The sequence below is a fragment of the Panthera leo genome, chromosome A2 (assembly GCF_018350215.1).
Source record: "Panthera leo isolate Ple1 chromosome A2, P.leo_Ple1_pat1.1, whole genome shotgun sequence".
NCBI classification, from domain to species: Eukaryota; Metazoa; Chordata; class Mammalia; order Carnivora; family Felidae; genus Panthera; species Panthera leo.
In genome coordinates this window covers 140,455,559-140,477,515 of record NC_056680.1, presented here as the reverse complement: position 1 = coordinate 140,477,515, position 21,957 = coordinate 140,455,559, and the positions used below count along the sequence as shown (strand labels likewise).

The following is a 21,957-nucleotide window of genomic DNA, read 5'->3' as shown; positions in this document are numbered from 1 at the left end:
GAATTACATTTAGAAATCATATATTGAACTCAAGTGTTTGCATTTGTCTATCTTGTTGAATTTGGATAGAATCTTAATCAGATTCAAGCTCATTGTCGAGCAGTGTTTCATCAGGAGGCTGCTTGTTATGTACAGTTGTTGTTACCTTGGCCTCTGGATGTCACTGTTGTTCCATAAAAAAAAAAACAAAAAAACCTGAAAGTCATCTATTGATATTTAGGTCAAGGAAGGGACCCTGGAAACAAGTAAAGATAACTTGACAGGTTTTAAAAGGAAGAAACTGAGTCATATATATTTTTGCATTTCCTTTCCACTTTTCACTAATTTTAATATCTATCTAATATATATATATATATACACACACACATATAAACTTATTTTTCCCCATGCCAAATTTAAAGTTTCATAATTTTCCTTGAGACTTTTCTTCCTCAGTAATATTCTATGATAGAAGGAAAACATCATCTTTAATTTGCAGAGAAATCTTTAGTTTTATTTTATAAATGAATTAATCTTTATTATAGTGGATTATGATCATTTTTGTTAGTGACATTTTTCTATTTATAAAAGTAATATGTACCTGTTTTAGAAAATACATATATGTAAATACATATGAATATGACCATTGGTATCCTTTCATGAACATCTCTTATTTTAACACACTTACAACATACCAGAAATGATTTTAATTTCTATGTATTAATTAACCATGACAATATTCTTATTCATTTGGTCTTATTGTAAGCTCTTTTTTATACATGAGAAAACTGAATCATAGAGAAGTTGTGGATCTTCCCCACTACAGGTAGTAAGTGGAACTGAGTTGTTTCTGGTTTTTTGACATTTTAACTCTGTGATGAAGTTTCTTCTCCCTGAATGAAATGTAATTGGGAGGTGGGGGCGGGGGGCACAAAGAATTAAGTAAATGTTGCCCAGTTACTTTCCAGTAAAGCTGTCGTAGTATTCATATGCTTTAGTAGCATATGAGATTATCTGTTCCCCCATCTTCATCATCATATACTAGCCCTTTAAAAAATGTGTCCACTTTGATGAGTGAAATGTGGTATCATCTTAGTCCATTAGCAATACTGGAATCTCTACCAGTAAGTAGATATAAAAACAAAGCACACAGACACATGCACACACACAAAAATGGAGTAAGACTATTCGTATGCCCTAAAAATAAAATAAAGCTTTGAAACTATCAGTTTCTATAAGTATTGTCCTTGTAGGGCCATCTAGGAGGATATCCAGTACACCTTAGTGTTCTCCTGTGAACTGCCTCCCAGAGAATTCTGTGATAAAGCCAAGTTGACCTTGAGGGTCCAAAAGAAGCTTGAATGAAGAAGTACCTTTAGCTCCTGATCCTGTCACTCATCCCACAAACTTTCAGTCTCACCTCCTGCCATTCCTCAATTTCCATTACACCCTCCAGCCATATTGAACCGGAGGCAATTCCTAAACCCAGGGTATTTCTCTGTACCTCTTTGCCATTCTGTTGCTATTCTCCTGAGAATTTCTGCTCTAATGTTCATAAGTAACTTAATAATTCCCTTTACTCAACAATTCATGTGAAATATTTAATGAACACCTACACCTACCAAGCACTCTTGATTCTCAAGGCAGATTTGAGTGGTTTTTATTGCATAGTGTATGAACTTTCAGTAGATCACTTTTCTTCCTGTATTGTATTTGTATTATATCTGTTTATAGACTTGTTTGCTTACTAGACTGTAACTAGGATCCATGTTCATTTTAATCTTTGTATCTTTAGCTCCTAGGGTAGGACACTAGGTATGCAGCTGGCTCTCAGTAAATATTTATTGAACAAATAAATATATCCAGAGTAATAACACTGACTTACAGAACTTTTTAACGAAACTCAAATGTGAAAATATATCTGAAAGCACTTTAAAATATAAAAGGGTTTCATGAAAATGCAAGCTATTTTTATTTTATCATATTTCTGAGTATTATAACCCTACCCAGGGGCAAGGACCTAACTGCAGTGCGACACGGCAGAACTGTGGCTTCCAGCTTCGCAATGCTGTGGAAAGAGGAATGGGAGCTGGGCAACTTAGAACACCACAAAACTTGTTCTTACCAAGATTTATCTGCTTATTCTGAATAAACACTCCTTAGATTGTTGCAAGGCTTTGGTTAATTTCTAGAGTTCCAAAAAAAGTCAAATTTGACAGTTTTTGCCAGTGTTCTTCTTCCTTGTATGGAGCAGTGTATTTTTGGACGTCCTTATTCTGCTGTGCTGGGAGTGCTTTCCCCTCACAATTGAATTTAACGTTACAAATATTAGGAAATACACAAAAGTATTCTTATAAATCATATTCTCTTTCCCTAGGAAGGAGGAATGCTCAGTCTAGGTGAAAAATACACCAGGAAAGGAACCAGTAGGTTTGAGTCATTCTAGATAATCCTGCCTTCTAGTAGTATTGCACCCCTGGGCTTACTCTTTCTTCTCAGCTAGTGATGGCTTTCATGGCCACTGTGTCATACAATTAGAAATGTAATGATTTTTTAGGAAAAATGAACAAACACTTTACATGAATTGTAATTACACAAACTTTTCGCAGCTATATATAAATTTAATGTTGACCTGGAAGTTTAAAAGACTTATTTCAAACTCAAGACTTAATTTACCTAGACATTATTAGTATATAGCAAATTTAATAATGAGAATCCTGTTATATTTTGGCTCTCAATTTTATTTTCTTTTGAATACTTAAACCAAAGTGTTATAGCATAAAAGAGCGATTTGTATAAATTTAGGAAGATGGTTAAAGTTTCACAAGTCTTCTATTTTGCTCAAGTCTCAGCATTTCTGTGTAGTGGTTTCTTTAATCAGTGCAGGATACTAAGTTTACAAATTATTATTTTTTTATAATAAATGTATTAATCATTAAATTCTTCATTGTATTTTTCTTTCAGTCCTTTTAGTCTTTTACTATACACCTCATGTGTTCCTTTAAATACACACTCAATTTTGCCTTCATTATATTTGTACTACTTGAAGGATTTATTTATTCTGTGTTCATAGGAGGAACACTCGGTGAAATCTACAAACTCGCAAATAAGTTTCATAGTGTAATTCCTGTGAGATCTGGCTATGAAGACCTGGAAGTCCTTGATCTTTCAGTACCATTCCTTATACAAGGAAAAGTACATCACTATGGGTATGCTTTCAGATCTGGGAATTTTGAGAATTAATAACTGCTTAGGAGTAATTGTTATTATTTTATCCTACTAGTTGCTATATATTCAGTGGATACTTATTGAATACCAATTTATATGTACAAGATTCTAGATTTTTCTGGTATGTATTATATTCTTCTGATAGCATATATATCGAATACCAACAATGTGCTAAGTATAAGGCTAGCCCAGAAGTTAATATTCATTTGCTTTCTTTCACAAAGATTTAGATGCTAATACAGAGAAAGGTTTAGAGCTGTATCCTAGTAAAAGTTAAGTGATTGAATTCCAAAATTTCTGTGCCACGAAGTTACAGATTAGTTGCCACTGAGGAACTGGAAGATATCAGGATATATTGGGAGCTAGAAGTAGACATGCATTTCAAGAAACTTACAGTCTCTCGAGATCTTGTACCTTTTTAACTTTATGGTTTCTTTTGTTTTACGAATTTGTAAAATATTAATACAATCAAATTATTAAAATGCTTATGAAACCTTAAAGGTTTTTCTTACTTTAGGTTTTAGTTATTTTGCTCAGATTTCTGGACCTGATTCTTTGTAAACAGAATTTTAAACTAATGCTTTAGTTTATTTAACAGTTATACATCTTTTATCTTTTTTTTTATTTCTTGAATCTATTTTATTAATGAATTTTTTATAGTTTCATTTCTTATGTAAATTTACATTTATTGACATAAAATTGTTCATAGTACTTTTGATGATTTTTAAATTTCTACTTTGTTCCTGAATCCACTTAATATTATTTGCACCTTTTTTCCTTGACTTTTTTTTGCCAAAATAACTAGCTTTTGTTTTGTTGATACTCTCTGTTGTTTTATTGTTCTTATCTTTAGTTTCTGCATTTACTTTTTCTAGATTTCTTCGGGGTTTTTTTGTTGTTGTTTTTTTAAGTTTATTTATTTATTTTGAGAGAGAGAGAGAGCAAGTATGCATGAGCAGGGGAGGGGCAGAGTTAGAGGGAGAGAAAGAATCTCAAGCAGTCTCCCCATTGTCAGCGCAGAGCCTGACAGAGGGCTCAAACCCACAAACCATGAGATCATTACCTGAACTAAAATCAAGAGTCGGATGCTCAATGGACTGAGCCACCCAGGTGCCCCTAGGTTCCCTTGGTTTTTCTTTTTCAAATGTTTTTAATTGAATGCATACCTCACTTAATTCATTAATTTTAGTATATTTTTTAATATTTATATTTAAGTCCATAATTTTTCCCCTGAGAAAATAGCCATAGCTTTAACCCAGGATTTGATATGTAGTAGGTTTTTGGTTTTTGGTTTTCTTTTGTCACTTCTAAGTGTTTTCTAATTTCTCATTGTGATATCTTCTTAGGCCCATGAATTACTTAGCTGTGTGTTTTAAAAATTTCACGCACACAATTTAGGTGCTACATTTGTTTGTATTTTAGTTAGATTACTTTTTAACCAAATTGCTTGAGACACTTCATAATGATCTTTGAGATTCATTTACCTTTGCTGTATCCTAGAATATGTTTGTTCAGATTTTGTATATATTGCCTATATTTTAAAAAGAACGTGTATTCTTTAATAGTTGTGTTTAGTCTTTAAAAGTGTTTACTTGTGTCCATTAGACAAGCTTGTTAATCATATTCAAAACTTCTTTTTCCTTTGTAACTTTGTTTAATCACTTCTTAGAGACTGTGCTTAATGTCCTATGTGGTTGTAGGTTTGTGATTTTTAATTCGGTCGGTGTTTGCTTTCTACATTTTGAGGTTCTTTTGCTGGTTTGCTTTCATGTTTCTTTGTGTTCTATTTTAGGAAGTCTCATAAATAAATAGGACTAGATTTTAGTTGTTTTTTAGTAGATAAGTTTAAAATATGTTCATTACTGATATATTTAGGTTTTATTTCTACATCTTATTTTGTTTTCCACTTACATTATTACTTCTTCCGTCTCCCTCCCCTTTTTTGGTTATTATTTAGCTTATTTTTTTCCTCTAATCTTCTATTGGATTCATTTATAAAAATGTTCTTAATTTTCCCCTCTTTTGTCTTTTATTGCTTTGGAAATAATAAATCTCTACTTAATTTTTACTCGTTACCCTTAAATTCTAATTTATATACTTAATTTTTAGTTTACATACTTGTTTTATCGATGTCTAAAGTTAATATCCTAGTCTTTAAGGAAGTAATATTTCTTCATTCTATTGCCTTTTTTTTCCCCATAATTTTATTTAAATTCTAGTTAATTAACATGTAGTATAATATGGGTTTCAGGAGTAGAATTTAGTGGTTCATCATTTGCGTATAGCATCCAGCGCTCATCATAGTAAGTACCTTGCTTAATACCCTTCACCCATTTAGCCCATTGCCTATCCACGTCCCCTCATCAACCCTCAGATTGTTCTCTGTCATTAAGAGTCTTTTATGGTTTGCTTCTGTCTCTTTTTTTTCCCATCCCATATGTTCATCTGTTTTGTTTCCTAAATTCCACACGTCAGTGAGATCATATGGTATTTGTCTTTCTCTGACTTATTCACCTAGCATTACTTCTGTAGCTCCATCCATGTCATTGCAGATGGAAAGATTTCATTCTTTTTTATGGCTGAGTGTAATATTTCACTGTGTAATATATACCACATCTTCTGTATCCATTCATCAGTTAATGGATGTTTGGGCTCTTTTCGTGGTTTCACTGTTGATAATGCTGCTATAAACATTGGGGTACATGTGCCCCTTCAAATTGGTATTTTTGTAGCCTTTGGGTAAATACCAACTAGTTTAATTGCTGGTCTTGGGTACTTGTATTTTTAACTTTTTGAGGAACCTCCATACTATTTTCCAGAGTGGCTTCACCAGTTTCCTTTCCCTCCAACAGTACAAGAGGGTTTCCCTTCTCTGCATCCTCGCCAACACCTGATGTTTCCTGTGTTGTTAATTTTAGCCATTCTGACAGGTGTGAAATGGTATCTCATCATGGTTTTGATTTGTATTTCCCTGATGATGAGTGATTTTGAGCATCTTTCCATGGATCCTGTTAGCCAACTGGATGCCTTCTTTGCAAAAGTGTCTATTCATGTCTTCTGCCCATTTCTTCACTGGATTATTTGTTTTTTAGGGTGTTGAATTTGTTAAGTTCTTTATAGATTTTGAACACTAACCCTTTATCAGATATGTCTTCTGATATTCAATATCAGAAGACTCAAATATCTTCCCCTATTCCATAGGCTACCTTTTAGTTTTGTTGATTGTTTCCTGTACTGTGTAGAAGCTTTTTATCTTGATGAAGTCCCAGTAGTTCATTTTTGCTTTTGTTTCCCTTGCCTCTGATGATGTGTCTAGTAAGAAGTTGCTACGGCCAAGGCCAAAGAGGTTGCTGCCTGTGTTCTTCTCTAGGATTTTGATGGTTTCCTGTCTCACATTTAGGTCTTTCATCCATTTTTTAATTTATTTTTGGGTATAGTGTAAGAAAGTGGTCCAGTTTCATTCTTCTGCATGTTGCTATCCAGTTTTCCCAACACTGTTTTTAAAGAGACTGTCTTTTCTCCATGCTTTTTTCTCTTAAAGAATAAATTTCTATGTATTTGAAGGCTAGAAGGGGAAAATATTTAATATAGGTACCCTCTACTTTTCCGCAGATTACAAATGAAAAGGAGTCTACGTAAATCTTTTGAACATTGATTTCTTTTTATATTTTTACTCAAATATATTTTCTTAGTAGCATCTCCTAATCTTATGATAATATATAATAAAAAATAATTACTTATATTTAAAGTATGTTTGTATGTAAATAAAGCAAAATAACCTATACTAAATCATGTGCATTCTTAGTATGTTGTGTAGTTTCCGATTGACTTACATTATGAAGGATAAGTATAGTATTGGCATTATAAACTATGAACCTCTAAATACATGCTTACTGAATATATTATCCAAAGTCTTGCTACTACTGACTTCTTTAATGAGAATAATTTTCTGGTATTGGTTATATTTATTTAATACCTTAGCTGTTATCAAAGAGCCATAAAATGAAAGAGTCCTTAGAGATAATCTCTTTAATTTTTTTCATTTTACCAAATTAAGAAATCAGCCAAATTAATTAACAATCTAGATCTGGACCCTTTCTCTTATTCTCAACTTAGTGTTGTTTATTCTGAACCATACTATCTTTGTGATTGTTTCAAATGTAAAAATCTTGTTTGTTTATAATTCTGTTTGTATTATGTGTGTTATAATGTGGAAGGTGCAATACTATTTAATAATTAACTTTTTAAACTGTACATTTTGAACAGCAAAGGTAAGTTATAATTAAATGAGTTATAATAATAAATTATTTTTAAATCTGTATGGTTTTTTTTCTGTCATTAATTTCAGATGTAAACAGTGTTCTACTTTGAGACCAATACAAAATCTAAATTCTCTGGTTGATAAAACACCTTGGATTCCTTCTTCTGTGGCAGAAGGTTAGCTAAATTTCTGTGTTCTACAACTGCAACTGTCTTTGTGTAAGGTGATCTCACTGATTATATTTCAGTGTTTGTGGATATAGTAAAACCAGACAAAGACTGAGCTAACGTTTAACTTTACTTAAGCAAAACTGTTCACAGTGATTATAATAAGAGCATAACATAGTTTAAACGTATTTGAAAACTTGCTTTCAGGCATCTGCCAGTATCTTTAATCATTGCTCACATTTTAATGTTCAGTAATTTGTTTTAGTGTTAATCATTAATCACAAATACAGATTCTGAAAAATTCCTCCGGTTTATAGTATCTTAGGATTCAAAACAATTTTAGAGACAGCTGTTACACTCTCCACCCAATATACATCTTTAGTTAGAATGACAAGAAGCTTTTTATATCCTGTTCTTAACTGTGATCATCCAGCCTTGGCTTAAAACTCTTTCAGTGATAGGGGACTCATTACATTGCAAAGCAAACATATCCCCTTAATTTTTAAGTAGTTCTTAGCAGTGAAGCAAAATCTACCTACTTAAATTTTAACATGGCCCACGTTCTATCTACTAGAGTTAGAGTATAGGTCTTGTAGAAGATCAACAGCTTCATGCATTTGAAGATATCTGTCATGCCTTCATTGAGTCTTTATTTCTCCAAGTAGGCACCCTCACTTCATTTGGTATTCACCACATTCCTTACTATTCTCTTTCTCTTCCTTAGTAAACATTTCACTTTACCAATGCTCTTCTCAAAGTTTGCCCTTAAAAGCTGCAAATAGGGCTACAAATATTGGCCAGTTCAGAATATAAAGAAAACCTTTATTTCTCTAAAATTGGACACTTTGCTTCTACTAGCCTGAAAATTTTATTGTATATATATTTATTTGTATACTTGGTTTTGTTTTCTTTCTTTTGTAATCCAGCTCTGTTAGTACTTCTATTTCCTGTTTTGTTTGTGGTCCAGTCACGTGAGCCCCTTGCGATCCCGTTTGGTCTCCTCATCCCATTCTAAAATGCAATTCTTGGGGCGCCTGGGTGGCGCAGTCGGTTGAGCGTCCGACTTCAGCCAGGTCACGATCTCGCGGTCCGTGAGTTCGAGCCCCGCATCAGGCTCTGGGCTGATGGCTCGGAGCCTGGAGCCTGTTTCCGATTCTGTGTCTCCCTCTCTCTCTGTCCCTCCCCCGTTCATGCTCTGTCTCTCTCTGTCCCAAAAATAAAATAAACGTTGAAAAAAAAAAAAAAAATTTTAAAAAAAATAAAAAAAAAAATAAAAAAATAAAATGCAATTCTTCGTTTGTGTGGTCCCTCAGAGTAGGTTCTACATTCGCCCTTCTTGGTTTTAGCTCAGTTTTAACCTATCGAGACCTTTAGAATCCTAAAAATCAGTTCCTCTGTATTAACCACTTTTTGTCATGTCTGTGTGTTCTAATTCATTTCTCTGTATGCTGCTTTATTCTTCTATTTCCCCCGTAGTTAATCCTTTTAAATATGGATTCCACAAACGAAAGACAGTATTTCATTTTTTAAACATATAAATGTCTCCCATTTCCAAACACAAAGTAACATTTTAACCCATGGATTTTTGTATAATTTAGTATCTCTTCAATTTCTTTTTCCTCATCTTACCAAATTATTCAATCCCGTATTCTGACATTTTTGGCCATTCAACCAGATGAGATCTCTTAAGACATACGTGATCCTTTTGTTTATAATATAAAGGGGAGAAACATTTTACAAAATCATAAATAGTGAGCCACATGCTATTCTTTTTAGAACATTCTGGTATTTTAATTTTGTCTTTCATGTGGCTAACGTAGTGAACTGTAGTTCATGAATTCGTTTTTGTGTTTTCTATCAAGTTATCAACTCATTGTAAAGATACCTTATATTAATATTTAATCAAAAAGGTAGAATTGCTCATGAGTCATTGTCACTACATAGGTATGGTTTAATATTCCAAAGTGAACCTGCTAAATGAGCTTAATATATTGTTACTAGAGAACAAAAGGCGTATTTTTTTTAATCTCAAATTATTTTAGTAAACAAAATTAACATCATAAAACAATTTTTATCTTACTTTGATCATAAAGAATAGAAGATTCATATGGTTTGATCTTTTCTTCCTTCACTAGTGCTGGGTATTGTACCCCTTCAACATGTGTTTGTGATGACATTTATTCTTGATGATGGAACAGGGGTACTGGAAGCTTATCTCATGGATTCTGTAAGTAACAGAGGGAGTGTAGATATTTTTCACTAACAATATGTTTTTGATTTTAATATGTTTATTCATACCAACTTTATTACTGAGAGGATTTAAGGCAACTTAGAAGAACAAATAAAATGCAAGCACATAAATCTTGAATTGTCTGTATATTTATCCTGTTCCGATCTGACTCTGTAAATTTAATATCCAAATAATGAAAAATCAAAGAATAGGAATTTGAGGAGAGAGTCTTCAGAAGTTTTACTCCAGGAGCCAAAGGCAGAGGTATGGCTGCACCTTCTGGACATTGTCTAAGCAGCATTTTACCAGGTTTTTGGAGTCTCCACATTTCCGTAGTAGAGGGAATGAAGTTACTTTGGAGGAGAGATGGTTATAGCATACGAAGCTGGAGAGCTATCCACAAACTTCTCTCATTTCTAACAACAGTTCTAAGTTTGGGAGTTCTCAGGACCACCTTAGTTTTGATACTCCCCTAGAAAGACTCATGGAACTTACTGGAAGTTATTCTGCTATTATTGTTTGTTACACCTAAAGAATACAAATTAAAATCATCCAAGGGAAGAGGTACGTAGGGCAGAGTCCAAGAAGTTCCAGACATGGGGCTTCCAGTTGCCCTTTGCTGTGGAGTAGCAGCCAGCGTTACCAGCCTAGCAGTGAAGTGAAACAGGACACAAGCGGTACTGCCAGCCAGGGAAGCCTTGTGATTCCACAAGCCAAGTCTTGGTGGCTAGAGTTTTTATTGGGGCTCCATCATGTAGTCATGGTAGAGACATGTAGACAGCCCATAGGCTCATCTGGTTTCAGTCCTTCCAGAGATCGAGCTAATACCACATGCCCCAAACTTTGTGCCCTAAATCACGCTGATAGACTTAGCTAGTAGGACAAAGACATTCCTAACAGGCCTGATATTCCAAGGGCTTAGAGGTGATTTCCAGGAGCCAAGGGCAAAGACCAGATTTCTTTTCGCAGTAAGGTCAAATTGGTTTACTACACACGTTGGGAAACAATCTGGGGTAGGTTTGAGAGAATGTTTTCTCTTGCCAAAACAGTTCATTGGTCCATTTATTGAATAAATATTTAATGAGCACCTGCTATGTGCCAGATACTGTTGTATGTGATGGGGATTTAGCAGCGAACAAAAGCAAACAAGATCCCTTTCTTCTTTTAAGAAAGTATAACTTATAATCTGATCGAGGAGAGAAAAATTAAATATACACTATACGTTATACTCTTTTAAATTTAACACTAGATTTTTTTCCTGTACACAAAGAATGATAAGCCTCACTCTTTTCTAATTACTATTCTTACTTTCATTTATATATATACATATATACATACACATCTATATGTATAAATATATTTATATATGTATAAATATATATTTATATATGTGTATGTATATATGTGTGTATATATGTGTATATATATATATATATATCAATGCTGTTTTTAGATTAAAGTAGTAAACCAGATTTTAGAGTTTAGACTAGAACTCTAGTTTATGAAGTCTACAATCTTCACAGAGTGAAATAGTCTAGATTATTTTAATTAGGTGATATTGAAATGCTTTTATATTAATTATGGCTTTTTAAAAAGATTAATATAGTTTCCTATTTTCTCCTGTAATTTTTTTTTAAGGACAAATTCTTCCAGATCCCAGCGTCAGAAATCCTCATCAATGATGACCTGCAGCAAAGTATGGAAATGATCATGGGCATGTTTTGTCCTTCAGGAACAAAAATTGGTAGGCACTAATATTTTAACAATCTCATTCATTCTTTTTCTTGAAATAATACCTACCTAGCACATATCGAATCTGTAGACATAGGGGTTGGAAAAACTTTAAAATCTGAATACTGTTACAAAGTACTAAGTAAATTATTGTCTGATTTGTCTTTTCATGAAGACATTGGCAGGGAGAAGATAGGTAAGAATCATAATTCCTGAAATGAAAAGATTTAGAAAATATTTTTGAAATATAACAAAAGGAGGCAGTTTTGCTTGATCACAAGCACATTTGATACGACGTTTACGTATACAAGCATTTTCATTGAAATTATACCAACAAATATGAAATTTTGAGAAGAAACATTTTTGTGTAACAGACTACATACAGCCAGTGTAATTCATTCATGAATTTTCTTTCTCTCTCTCTCTTTTTCAAATGTTTATTTACTGAGGGAGAGAGAGAGAACATGAGTGCAGGAGAGGCAGAGAGAGGAGAGAAAGAATCCCAAGTGGGCTCCAAGCTGTCAGTGCAGAGGCTGACATGGGGCTCGATCCCACAAACTGTGAGATCATGACCTGAGCCGAAATCAAGAGTCAGACCTCAACTTACTGAGTCACCCAGGTGCCCCTCATTCATAAATGTTCTATTAATATTAACTAGTGTCAGATTGTATGCGTTTTTATTTTACTAATTATTTTTATTTACTTTAGTTGTTCTCTGGATAACATTTGATTAATCAACCAGATCTTCAGGTCAAATTGTATTGATTCCATCTACTGCCACTGAGTTTTCCTTTTGTGGTCATTATTTCTGTTTACATTGAAGTTTGCAAATCCCTCTCATAGTTAGTTAGTTTGACACTATTAACAATTTTTCATCGGTAACAAATTTTACCAGCTGCAGATTTAGCTGCTGTCAGTTTACCTTTTAGAGGTTATTATTATTTTTTTTTTTAAGTTTATTTTGAGAGAAAGAAAGAGCATAAGCAGGGAAGAGGCGGAGAGAGAGGGAGAGAGAATCCCAAGCAGGGTCTGCACCGTTGGCACAGAGCCCGATGCGGGGCTCCAACTCACAAACCGCAAGATCATGACCTCATGACCTGAGCCAAAAACCAAAAGTCGAACACTTAACCCAGTGAGCCACCCAGGTGCCCCTTATAGGTTATTTTTAATCAGACTTTATTTTCCCCTGGTCAGTCTTTGCATTTTATAACAGTTCCAGAAAGATAGCTTTTTATACATCTTAACAAGGTTTAATTTACACACTTTTTATTTGGTGTCAGTTTTAATTTTTAGTTTCAATTCTTTTGGATAGATTCTGGAAATAAAACTGCCATATCAAAAAGGATGGGTTTGGTAGGCTTTTGATACATGCTGCCAGATTGCTTTTCAAGAATATTTTTACCTATTTATAGTTCTTCCAGCAGTAGAGTGCCTATCTTGCTCGACTCTTGCCAAGATTGACTATATTAAGTATATTTCAAAGTTGAACTTGAAGAAGCCTAAGAAACTTTTCTAGAAGTTTTAAATAGATTTACTGTGGTCATAATCAGAGCTTGGGAATAGCATCTGCATTGTCTGGACTAAGTGCTTGGAAATTGATGGGGAGTTTCAGCTAGACAGGTGTTAAGGGCCTGAGCTGATGTGAACTTGGGGTTCACTTTCTTTGCAGTCAACCAAGAAAAAAAGAAAAAAAAAACACCTGGGGAGGTCAGGAAGCAATCAGCAGAAATAAAGAATAAAGAAATAAAGAATGGGAATGAGATGGCTGCTACCTTTGCGATCAGACATTTGGGAAACTCCACATTTAATTATTGTGTCCTGTGGGGGAAAAGATTAGTTAGGATTGTTACACAATAATAACATGAACCCAGTGTGTGTTTGTAAGCATAGATAATAATATATTTGGTAAGTGTATTTTATTTACTTCTCCAGCTAAATTAAATATGTTAATTTTTCTAGCTAATCATTATGCTCAGCTACCTATTTTAGAGATATTTGTTTAGTTTTAATGCATAAATAACATTTTTTCTCATCTGTAGATGCATACCCATGGTTGGAGTGCCTCATCAAGTCGTATAATGTCACAAGCGGAACAGAGCAGCAGATTTGCTATCAGATTTTTGACACCACAGTTGCGGAAGATCTAATCTAATATTGTCATTTAGCTTAGCACATGTAAAATACTATAATTTTAGAAAACATCATTTTCTGTGAGATTATTATAAAGATTTAGCTGTATAGTTTATTTTCTACTTTAACCACAATTTAAAATTCTTTTGGCAAATAGACATTGTGTTATCAAATGCCTACTTGTGGGTAAGTTAAAAATGGTCCCGTTGCTCAAAATTTCCAGTATGATGGCTGCTAGGGATATAAAGGAAGAAGTGGACGAAATAAGGACTGTGTTTTCATTTACCCCTTGCAGCCCTTTCAGAGAAGCTGTTTTGTTATCCTGCTCTAAGTTTGTTTTTTCCATATGTCAGCCACTGATTTCTCTGCCAGTCATCATCCTAGGCCTTCCTTCTTTCCTGCCCTGATTTTTGTATCAGCAGTGTTAATGATTTTAGCACAGGTATGGGGTTAGAAAATGTCCTTACATTAAATTACTCAGCTTTTACTGAGTGCGAGGGGTGTAGCAGCTGAGTCGTTTTGTTTTGTTTTGTACAAAGGGATCTGCTTAAACAAGCACTCTTGTTGAGAAGTGCTCTTCTGAGTGAGCTACAGCATACTTAAAGGAATGATTTACTTTAAGTGTACGTGGCAGAATTGCTTTCTTTCGGTACTATTGACCAATTTAGGATAAATCCATTTCTTAAGACCTGAATTATGTTCTTTTGATTGCTCGTTTCGTTTCTCTACATGAAGTTATTGCATTCCACCTCGATCTAATAAAGCAGTCAGATTTATAATGTTAGTGACTTATATTACCATTTTTTAAGTCTTATGTAATGTGTACTTATATTTCAGGTTGAACACAAAATGAGATATTAACTCAGTATCATAGTCCACTTTTTACCTGACAGTGTTTGTGAAGTTCAAAATCATGAATATTCAGTTTTATACAAATACTTCCATATATTTGTATGTATGTATAGATTTATGTATATTATTTGGTAAAGACTAAGACATACAGATCTGCCTAGTTCAGTATCAGTGAAGAATAAATTAACGCACATATTTCAGCTGTTTTCTTTGTTTGCCCTGTGTTGAGTTGAGACATGATTGGAGGCAAAGAAAGCAGGAATGTCACTATAATAGATATTTAGGACCGTCTATACACTAGGTACTGTACAAAGCATTCAACATATATTTGAGTTTCATAAAAACCCATTTGCCTAATAAAACTGATTTCCTGATAAAACTTGATTGAGAAGCTGACTTCACTAAGTTCACACAATATGCTAGTCAGTACTCTCATTCAGGTAATCTGTGTTCAGAGGCTGTTCTGCTAACCACTCTAGGATTCTGGGGCAAAAGCTAGCATGGGTTTTCTACAACTGCGTCCTCTCTTAAATATTTGAAATGACGTTGGAAGCAGATTATGAGAGGAGTCAGTGTTACATTTTCTTACCCTATCAAAAAGCTTTTAACATTTTATTGGCAAAAAGGGTCAAATACCTGATTTCCTGTGTTTATAATAACTCTAAATTATTTTTTTAATGTTTATTTATTATGAGAGAGAGAGAGAGAGAGCAAGCAGGGGAGGGGCAGAGAGAGAGGGAGTCAGAGAATCCCAAACAGGCTCCACACTGACAGTGCCTCATGCCCAGCCCAAAGCCCAACGTGGAGCTTGAACTTGCAGGCTGTGAGGTCATGACCTGAGCTGAAATCAAGAGTTGGATGCTTAATCGACTGAGCCACCCAAGTGCCCCAATAACTCCAAGTTCTAGTTCCTGAGTAAATTAGCCCATCCCCCAACCTAACGACCCATCTCCCATCACTGAATTACCAGCTTTTTGGAGATGGTGAAAGAAGCTGATGCTGCTTTTTGGGGGGATATAATCACTTGGTTCAAAACATCTTCAGGGAAATGTTTTAAGAACCGTATAGATGAGTAGATTTCAGTACCAATGGTATACTGAGGATACAAAGGTGAGAGAGCCAGTTTCTCTACAGGAAATGCCCAGAAGAGGAGAGGTCAGAAGGTAGGGCAGGTCACAGTGCTCGCTCCAAGTTATCAAAGTCAGATGCCTCATATGAGTCTTTACAGTGATAGGTCACTTCTCTCTTTTCTGTTTTTAAATAGCCCCCCACGTTGTCATCATTTGTTTTCTTTTTTAACTTTTTAGCTTTGAACAAACAAGAAGAGTTCTGTCAACACCTAGTGTTTGTCCAGCTGTGATGCATGCGCCATACCTGAATCAGGAATCCAGAATGCTAGGAGAATTCTATTTCTGGAGCAACAAGTAGACAGTAGTTCATTGTGCCCTGATTTGAGCCATGTCCTCTTTATTGTCCATGTGAATCCTGGTACCTTTCCGGTCAGACTCAAAATTACATAAATTTAAGAAAATGGTTTGTGTACAGCCTCTTTGCTCAATTTCCAGTCCCTGCAGCATCCATTAGATACTACCAGACTGTCTCTTATAGCCCCTGCACTGTTTCATGGGAGGAAGAGAAGGCGTAGCCTAGACAGTCTGAGGCAGTTGATTATACAGTAATGAGAAGTGTACTGCTCACACGCTCTTTCCTCTGTCCCTACCCTCCATTTTACTGCTTTCTTTGGGGGAACTCTACAGGCCGAGATGCAATGCATCATTCCCCCTCTTTTTTTTTTTTTTTAAACCCCTGGTCATGTTGCACTTCGGGAGTTGTTTCTGAATGAATATAGAAAGACTAGTGTTGAAATAGGAGCTGAAGACCCCTCTGTCTCCTTGAGAAAGCCGTCTCCACGCACTAGGGCACCGGCTGCCCAGGTTTTGAGTCCATCTATGTCCCGTGCTGCCACTTTTGCAGGTCACAGGGATGGACCAGAATCCTTCACCGGCTGTGCTGTTTGGTTTCCAAAGTTAAAGCATGAGTTTGTCACGACTTGTGACTCTCGTTCCAGCCAATTCTCTTCTACACTTTCTGGAAGCTTTCCTTGGGATCTGGTGAAATAGCTAGATTCTTATTGTTTTCACTGTTTTAAATTTTGACGATGTGTTTCATCAAGTTTTGTTTTTATCCAGAATTTTGTAAAATGAAACCAGTATGCATTTGTAAATATTGAAGCAACAAAGTATATGAAGTTGGACTAATTCTGACTCTTAACTAGTACCCCAAAGCAATCTACTTTTAACTATGTGGTGTATGCTTTTCCAGACTGTTTTCCCTAAGAATGTGTAAATATGTGTATACATACGTTTTAAAAATAACATCATGTTATACATATATTTCTGCAACTTGCTTTTGTCACTTTTATAGAGTTTGTTTTTTTATGTCAATACACATAGGAGAAACTTGTTTTTAATTACTCAGCATAAGTAACTTTTTAGTGGGAATTCTCTGATTATTTGACCTATTTTTGTCGTGGTTTTGGGTCTGTTTATGTATTTCTATTATTGTGACAGTTTTGGAATTTTATATTTTTATTGTTACCTATTTTGTTGGCTTTGTTGCCTTATACTTATTAATAATAATATTTTGTTATTATTTTAGTCTGTATTTTTGTTTTTTGGGGTTTTTTGGTGTTATTTTCCTTTTAAATAAATCTGAAGCCCCTGGGACCTGGTTTCACTGTATCCACTGGCGGTTGGTTCTTAGGTGATCAGAATTTTGGAGTCCTACCCAACTTCTAGTACAGATTAGGACTCTGCCGTGACAGAACTGTCTTGAAATATGCTTTAAAAGATTCATTGTAATATATATATATGTGTGTATATATATGTGTATATATATACATATACACACATATATACATATATGTGTATATATACACATATATGTATATATGTGTGTATATATGTATATATTTATGTGTATATATGTGTATATATACACATACATGTACATATGTTTACGTATACATAATATATATGTTTGTTTATGTATGTGTATATATACACATGTATGTTAATGTAAGAAAGGAGAATGCCTCCTGTAATGCTTTTCATTATGAGAAAGGTGCTATGATGGCTATGATGAGTCACCCTAAAGTTGTAAAGCATCATTTTAGAGGAAATAAAGATCTCTCTTCTGTGCTTGCCCTTCAGGATCTCTGGATGGTGTCAAAGCCTTCTACCCACTTCCGGAAAAAGAACTAGTCAGCTAGTAAAATCTGGGCCTAGTGATATTCCTTCTCTTCCCTCTGATACTTGGAAATAGTATCAGAACTCACTAAACAGGAAGTCACCAGTGTGTTCAGGTATGTGAGATCGTATCTTGCCTTGGCAGCCAGGAAGTGAATTAGTAGCACCACATATTATTTTTCTCTGCAGAAAGTGATTTAAGCTGTTACGAAATTTGAGATCATGTAAGGTTTCGAAGTGATGGTCATCTTACATGGAGATAAATGTCCTTCCATTTAGGACTGCTTTTGATGGGTTGAGAAGTGTTAGGTATCAATTACAGTGATAAGTATAATGCATTAATGTATATGGGAGCTCTCCCTCAGATGCTCCAACTGATGAAACGTGGATAGTTCAGAGACTCCTCTGCTATTTTTGGACTGTAGCAACATCTTAATGTCTATTTTTTCCCCTTGAAATCTAGGCCATAAAGGCACATTGGTACAGTGTGTGCATATGTGTGTGTGAGCACACGTGCTGCTTTTATTCTCTACTTTGAATTCACTTTGCAGGGTACTACGTTAGAATTTTCCTAACAACCTAGTCCACAACTACCAAAGAAAGACATTTTCAGCTTGAGTGAAAAGGTTCTTTTATTTCATCTGTTCACAACATTCTGAAGATTTGGAGCGTGTATTTGTTAAATACCTTATTATCTGTTAATATATTCCATCAAATATTGTTAACAGTTTCTAAACAAGTACCCTTTTATATACAACCTTAAATCTATGGTATATCCTTTTTTTGTTTTCTATACCTTCAGAATGATTGTTCCCTTCTTTGAAATATGAACTCCCAGGGGCGCCTGGGGGTGCTCACTCAGGCTTCCAACTCTTGATCTCAGCGCAGGTCTTGATTTCAGGGTCATGGGTTTGGGTCCCACATTGGGCTCTGGGCTGGGAAGGAGGCCTACTTAAAAAACAAAACAAACAAAAAAAAAAACATAGGAACTCCCAGATAAAAGCCAATTTGTTTTTACATATGACTCTCTTCCTCAGCAGATTTTTTGTCCTCTATTAGAGGGCAAAGTCCTTTTAGAATGTAAAACTTGTATCAAGTTTAGCTACCTCTTAAATGACTTTCTGTCTCAGACTTCCATAACAGTAAATAGAAAAGGCAACACATTTGAAAATCAAAAGTATTCATTTGTGAGTCACATGAAAACATAGCTTGCAGTGGATAGGCATGGTGGTGGCTTTTATTTGGTTGGTTAAGAATCCTATGTGTTCATTCCCATTAGATGAGGTTCAGGAGCAATAAGCTTAATACTTAAATTTTGGAATCATTGGCAAGTATTTCTGCACAATGATCAAAGCTTGAATGGAGGTTAAGCAAAAGAATACAGAGTACAAAATAGGTATGTATTTAAAAGTCAGCTGATACATTTATATTCATTTATTATTCATATGGTGTCTGTCGCCATAAAGGATTTCACGTGGTTTACAATAAAAGACAGACATGAGACACAATCTTTAGAAATAGGGCAAGAGGACAAGAGCTAAATAGAGGAGTAGCTATTAACTCATTATCCCTAACATATGGGATAGTTATAAAACCTAAGCTATGGGTTTTGAACAAAACTCATACATGAAAATGCAACAGATTTCATGGCTCTTATTCACAAAGTTATCATCTTATTAGGAGATACAAGCCTTTTATTTATCTCAATATTAAGAGTAACAAGGTGGATTTTTATACTAGGCACACTGAACAACAATGTCTTTTTGTAGTGATGGTTATTTTAAAATGCAGAAATTTGTTCCAAAATGGTAGGATGTAAACTCTGCAGGTGGAAGAAATAGAGCAAGGGAATTTTCCACTGGCTGTCCACTTTTTGGCTCTTCCTTGAGGCACTTTCTTGTTTTGTTTTTATTACTAATGATGAATGTAAAATGTTTGCAGTATCTCCACATGCTCAAGAATTATTAGAAGCATTAATTACTACAGGACAGACTTGTATTTTTCTGGTATTAAATCAGTTCTCTTCTGATATAAATATCATTGAGAAAATTAGCTTTTCTTACCTTTTCCTATTGTTGTTACAGGTAATGAAAGAGTTGTCTTGTTTTTAGTGTTTAATGTCCGGAAGAATACGGGTTTTAATGAATCACAGTCGTTTGGAAGATGTGTACTCCCATATTTCACCCTCAGTGCTTCATGGGAAGTGTTGCTTAAGTCCTAAGTAAAACAAGCTTCACACCGGTGTCCAACTAACTGGGAATTTGCTGAGAGGGTATTTTACCTATACCAAATTTCCTAAGCTAAATTCCCAAACGTTAGATCTAGTCATCCTTGATCCCTCTCTTTCATTCATGGCCCACATCCAGTCCATTTGAAAAATCATCAGGATGCACTCTTTAAAGTATCTCCAGATTTTGACTACTTACCACTTCCTCTACTACCATGCTGGCCATGCTACCATCTTCCCTTGCCTGGACTACAGCCTTACTTTCCCAATTGGTCTTCCTGCTCCTACAGCTTCCCCACAAACTATATCTATCCTCTATACATAGCTAGGCTGACCCATTAAAATGTAAGGCAGATAATGTCATTTTCCAGTGTTTTCTAATGTCACGCAGAGTTGAGATTACCGTGGCCTTCACCACCATGTGATCCATTTCCTTTCTACCTCCCTGACATGACCTTTCTCCTCTCCTGTCCAAACACTGGTCTCCTTGTTTTTTCAACATACCAGTAAACTTCCCCTTCACAGGCTTTGTACTTTCTGTTGTCACTTTAGTCTGGACATTGTTGAGCTATTCCAGGTTCCATGATTCACTCTCTCACATCCTTTGTACCAATGTGACCTAATTCAGAAAGTCTACCCCTGACCATGTAAAAGACCATTCGATTCCATCATGCCCCCCTCCAACTGACTTTTCTCCATTGTACTTACATAACATACATTTATTCACTTGTACTCTGTTTCCCTTCCCTAGCAGCATATGAGCTCCTTGGGGAAGGTGTTAGATTTGTTCCCTGATGTTTACCCAGTGCCTAGAAGTTCCTTTTTTATAACAGATGCTCAAGAAATATTTCTAGAATGAATAAAGTGATCATCTCATATTTGAGAGCCCAACTCAAAATCTGAGACTACTAGAATGTATTAGCACGTAAGGTGATTTTAGAGCAGTGGTTACCAGGGACTCAGAAATTTGTGCTTAAAAATAAAACCAAGATAATTTTGATATAGATCGAACGAAGATTTTATGAGGCTGAGGCTTAATAATTTGCATTTTTAACAGTCTCCACAGGTGATTCCTTTGCAGGTATAAGATTTAGTACCATTATTATAGAAATTAGAGTATGGGATCTATATCTGCTTGCTTCAGACATTGTATTACCTGCCTGATCCTGAAAGCATTTGAGCTGAAGTACCTTGATATGGAATCTGGACCAGTCAGTGCTTCTTAACCTTGGCTTCATATTGTAATCATCTGGGGAAAGAGCTCTCAAAGCATCAGATCCTTGGATGTCACCCTCAGCTGTTGTTTAAGACTGCATGGATTCAATCTCCGGCTGCACTTCTCACTGGCTTTTTGACCTTAGGCAGGTTGGTTACCTTCTCTTGGAAACTGTGAGTAGTAATAGTGCTCCCTTCAGAAGATCATGGAGGGGCCCCCCGTAAATGAATTCAAATTATATATGTAAAACACTTAGAATCTGGCACTTAGGAAATCCTCATAAAGGATTAGATAGTATTACTAAGTTTTGGTGACAAAAACCGATCATCTTTATTGCTCTTCTCTTACAAAGAAGACTTGAGATTTATTCTATTCTACTTTGCTGATTCCTTAACTTCCAAGCAAACCCAGCTGCAGTGGTGACAAAGGGAAACAGCTACATCCTCGGGTCATTTCAGGCCCAATCTAGTGAAGCTGCTACCTATATGGGAACGGAATGGAGTGAATGGCAGTGGACCAACTGACCAAAGGATCCTCTCCTGAGATGGTCATTTTGGATAGTTTTATTTTTTTCAAATCCCATTTTCTCAAATATCTCATTCTTACTGGGAGAAATAAGAGAAATAAAATAAATTCAAGAGAAATATCCATCATTATGTACCAGTAGGGCTGATACTTATTTTAAAAT

General features: G+C 35.1%; 1 protein-coding gene and 1 long non-coding RNA gene across 10 annotated transcripts in view; both read left to right on the top strand.

Annotated features, from left to right (window-relative positions):
• Positions 1–14,773, top strand: part of POT1 (protection of telomeres 1) — an 80,050-nt gene extending 65,277 nt beyond the window's left edge. For all 5 annotated transcript variants that reach the window (XM_042923587.1, XM_042923595.1, XM_042923570.1 and 2 more), the window contains 5 exons: positions 3,053–3,188; positions 7,556–7,644; positions 9,771–9,862; positions 11,504–11,609; positions 13,636–14,773. In XM_042923587.1, coding sequence (XP_042779521.1) covers positions 3,053–3,188; positions 7,556–7,644; positions 9,771–9,862; positions 11,504–11,609; positions 13,636–13,748 — 536 coding nt within the window. In that variant the 3' untranslated portion in view covers positions 13,749–14,773. The remainder of the gene's footprint in view (positions 1–3,052; positions 3,189–7,555; positions 7,645–9,770; positions 9,863–11,503; positions 11,610–13,635) is intronic.
• Positions 14,774–15,405: 632 nt separating this feature from the next.
• The window catches only part of LOC122210704, a 36,891-nt gene continuing 30,339 nt past the window's right edge, over positions 15,406–21,957 (top strand). For 4 of the 5 annotated variants that reach the window (XR_006198188.1, XR_006198190.1, XR_006198186.1 and 1 more), the window contains exons 1-3: positions 15,406–16,111; positions 17,791–17,942; positions 21,198–21,418. This is a non-coding gene — a long non-coding RNA (uncharacterized LOC122210704). Of the gene's footprint in view, positions 16,112–17,790; positions 17,943–21,110; positions 21,419–21,957 lie in introns of all 5 variants that reach the window. The other variant, XR_006198189.1, reaches the window with a different exon arrangement.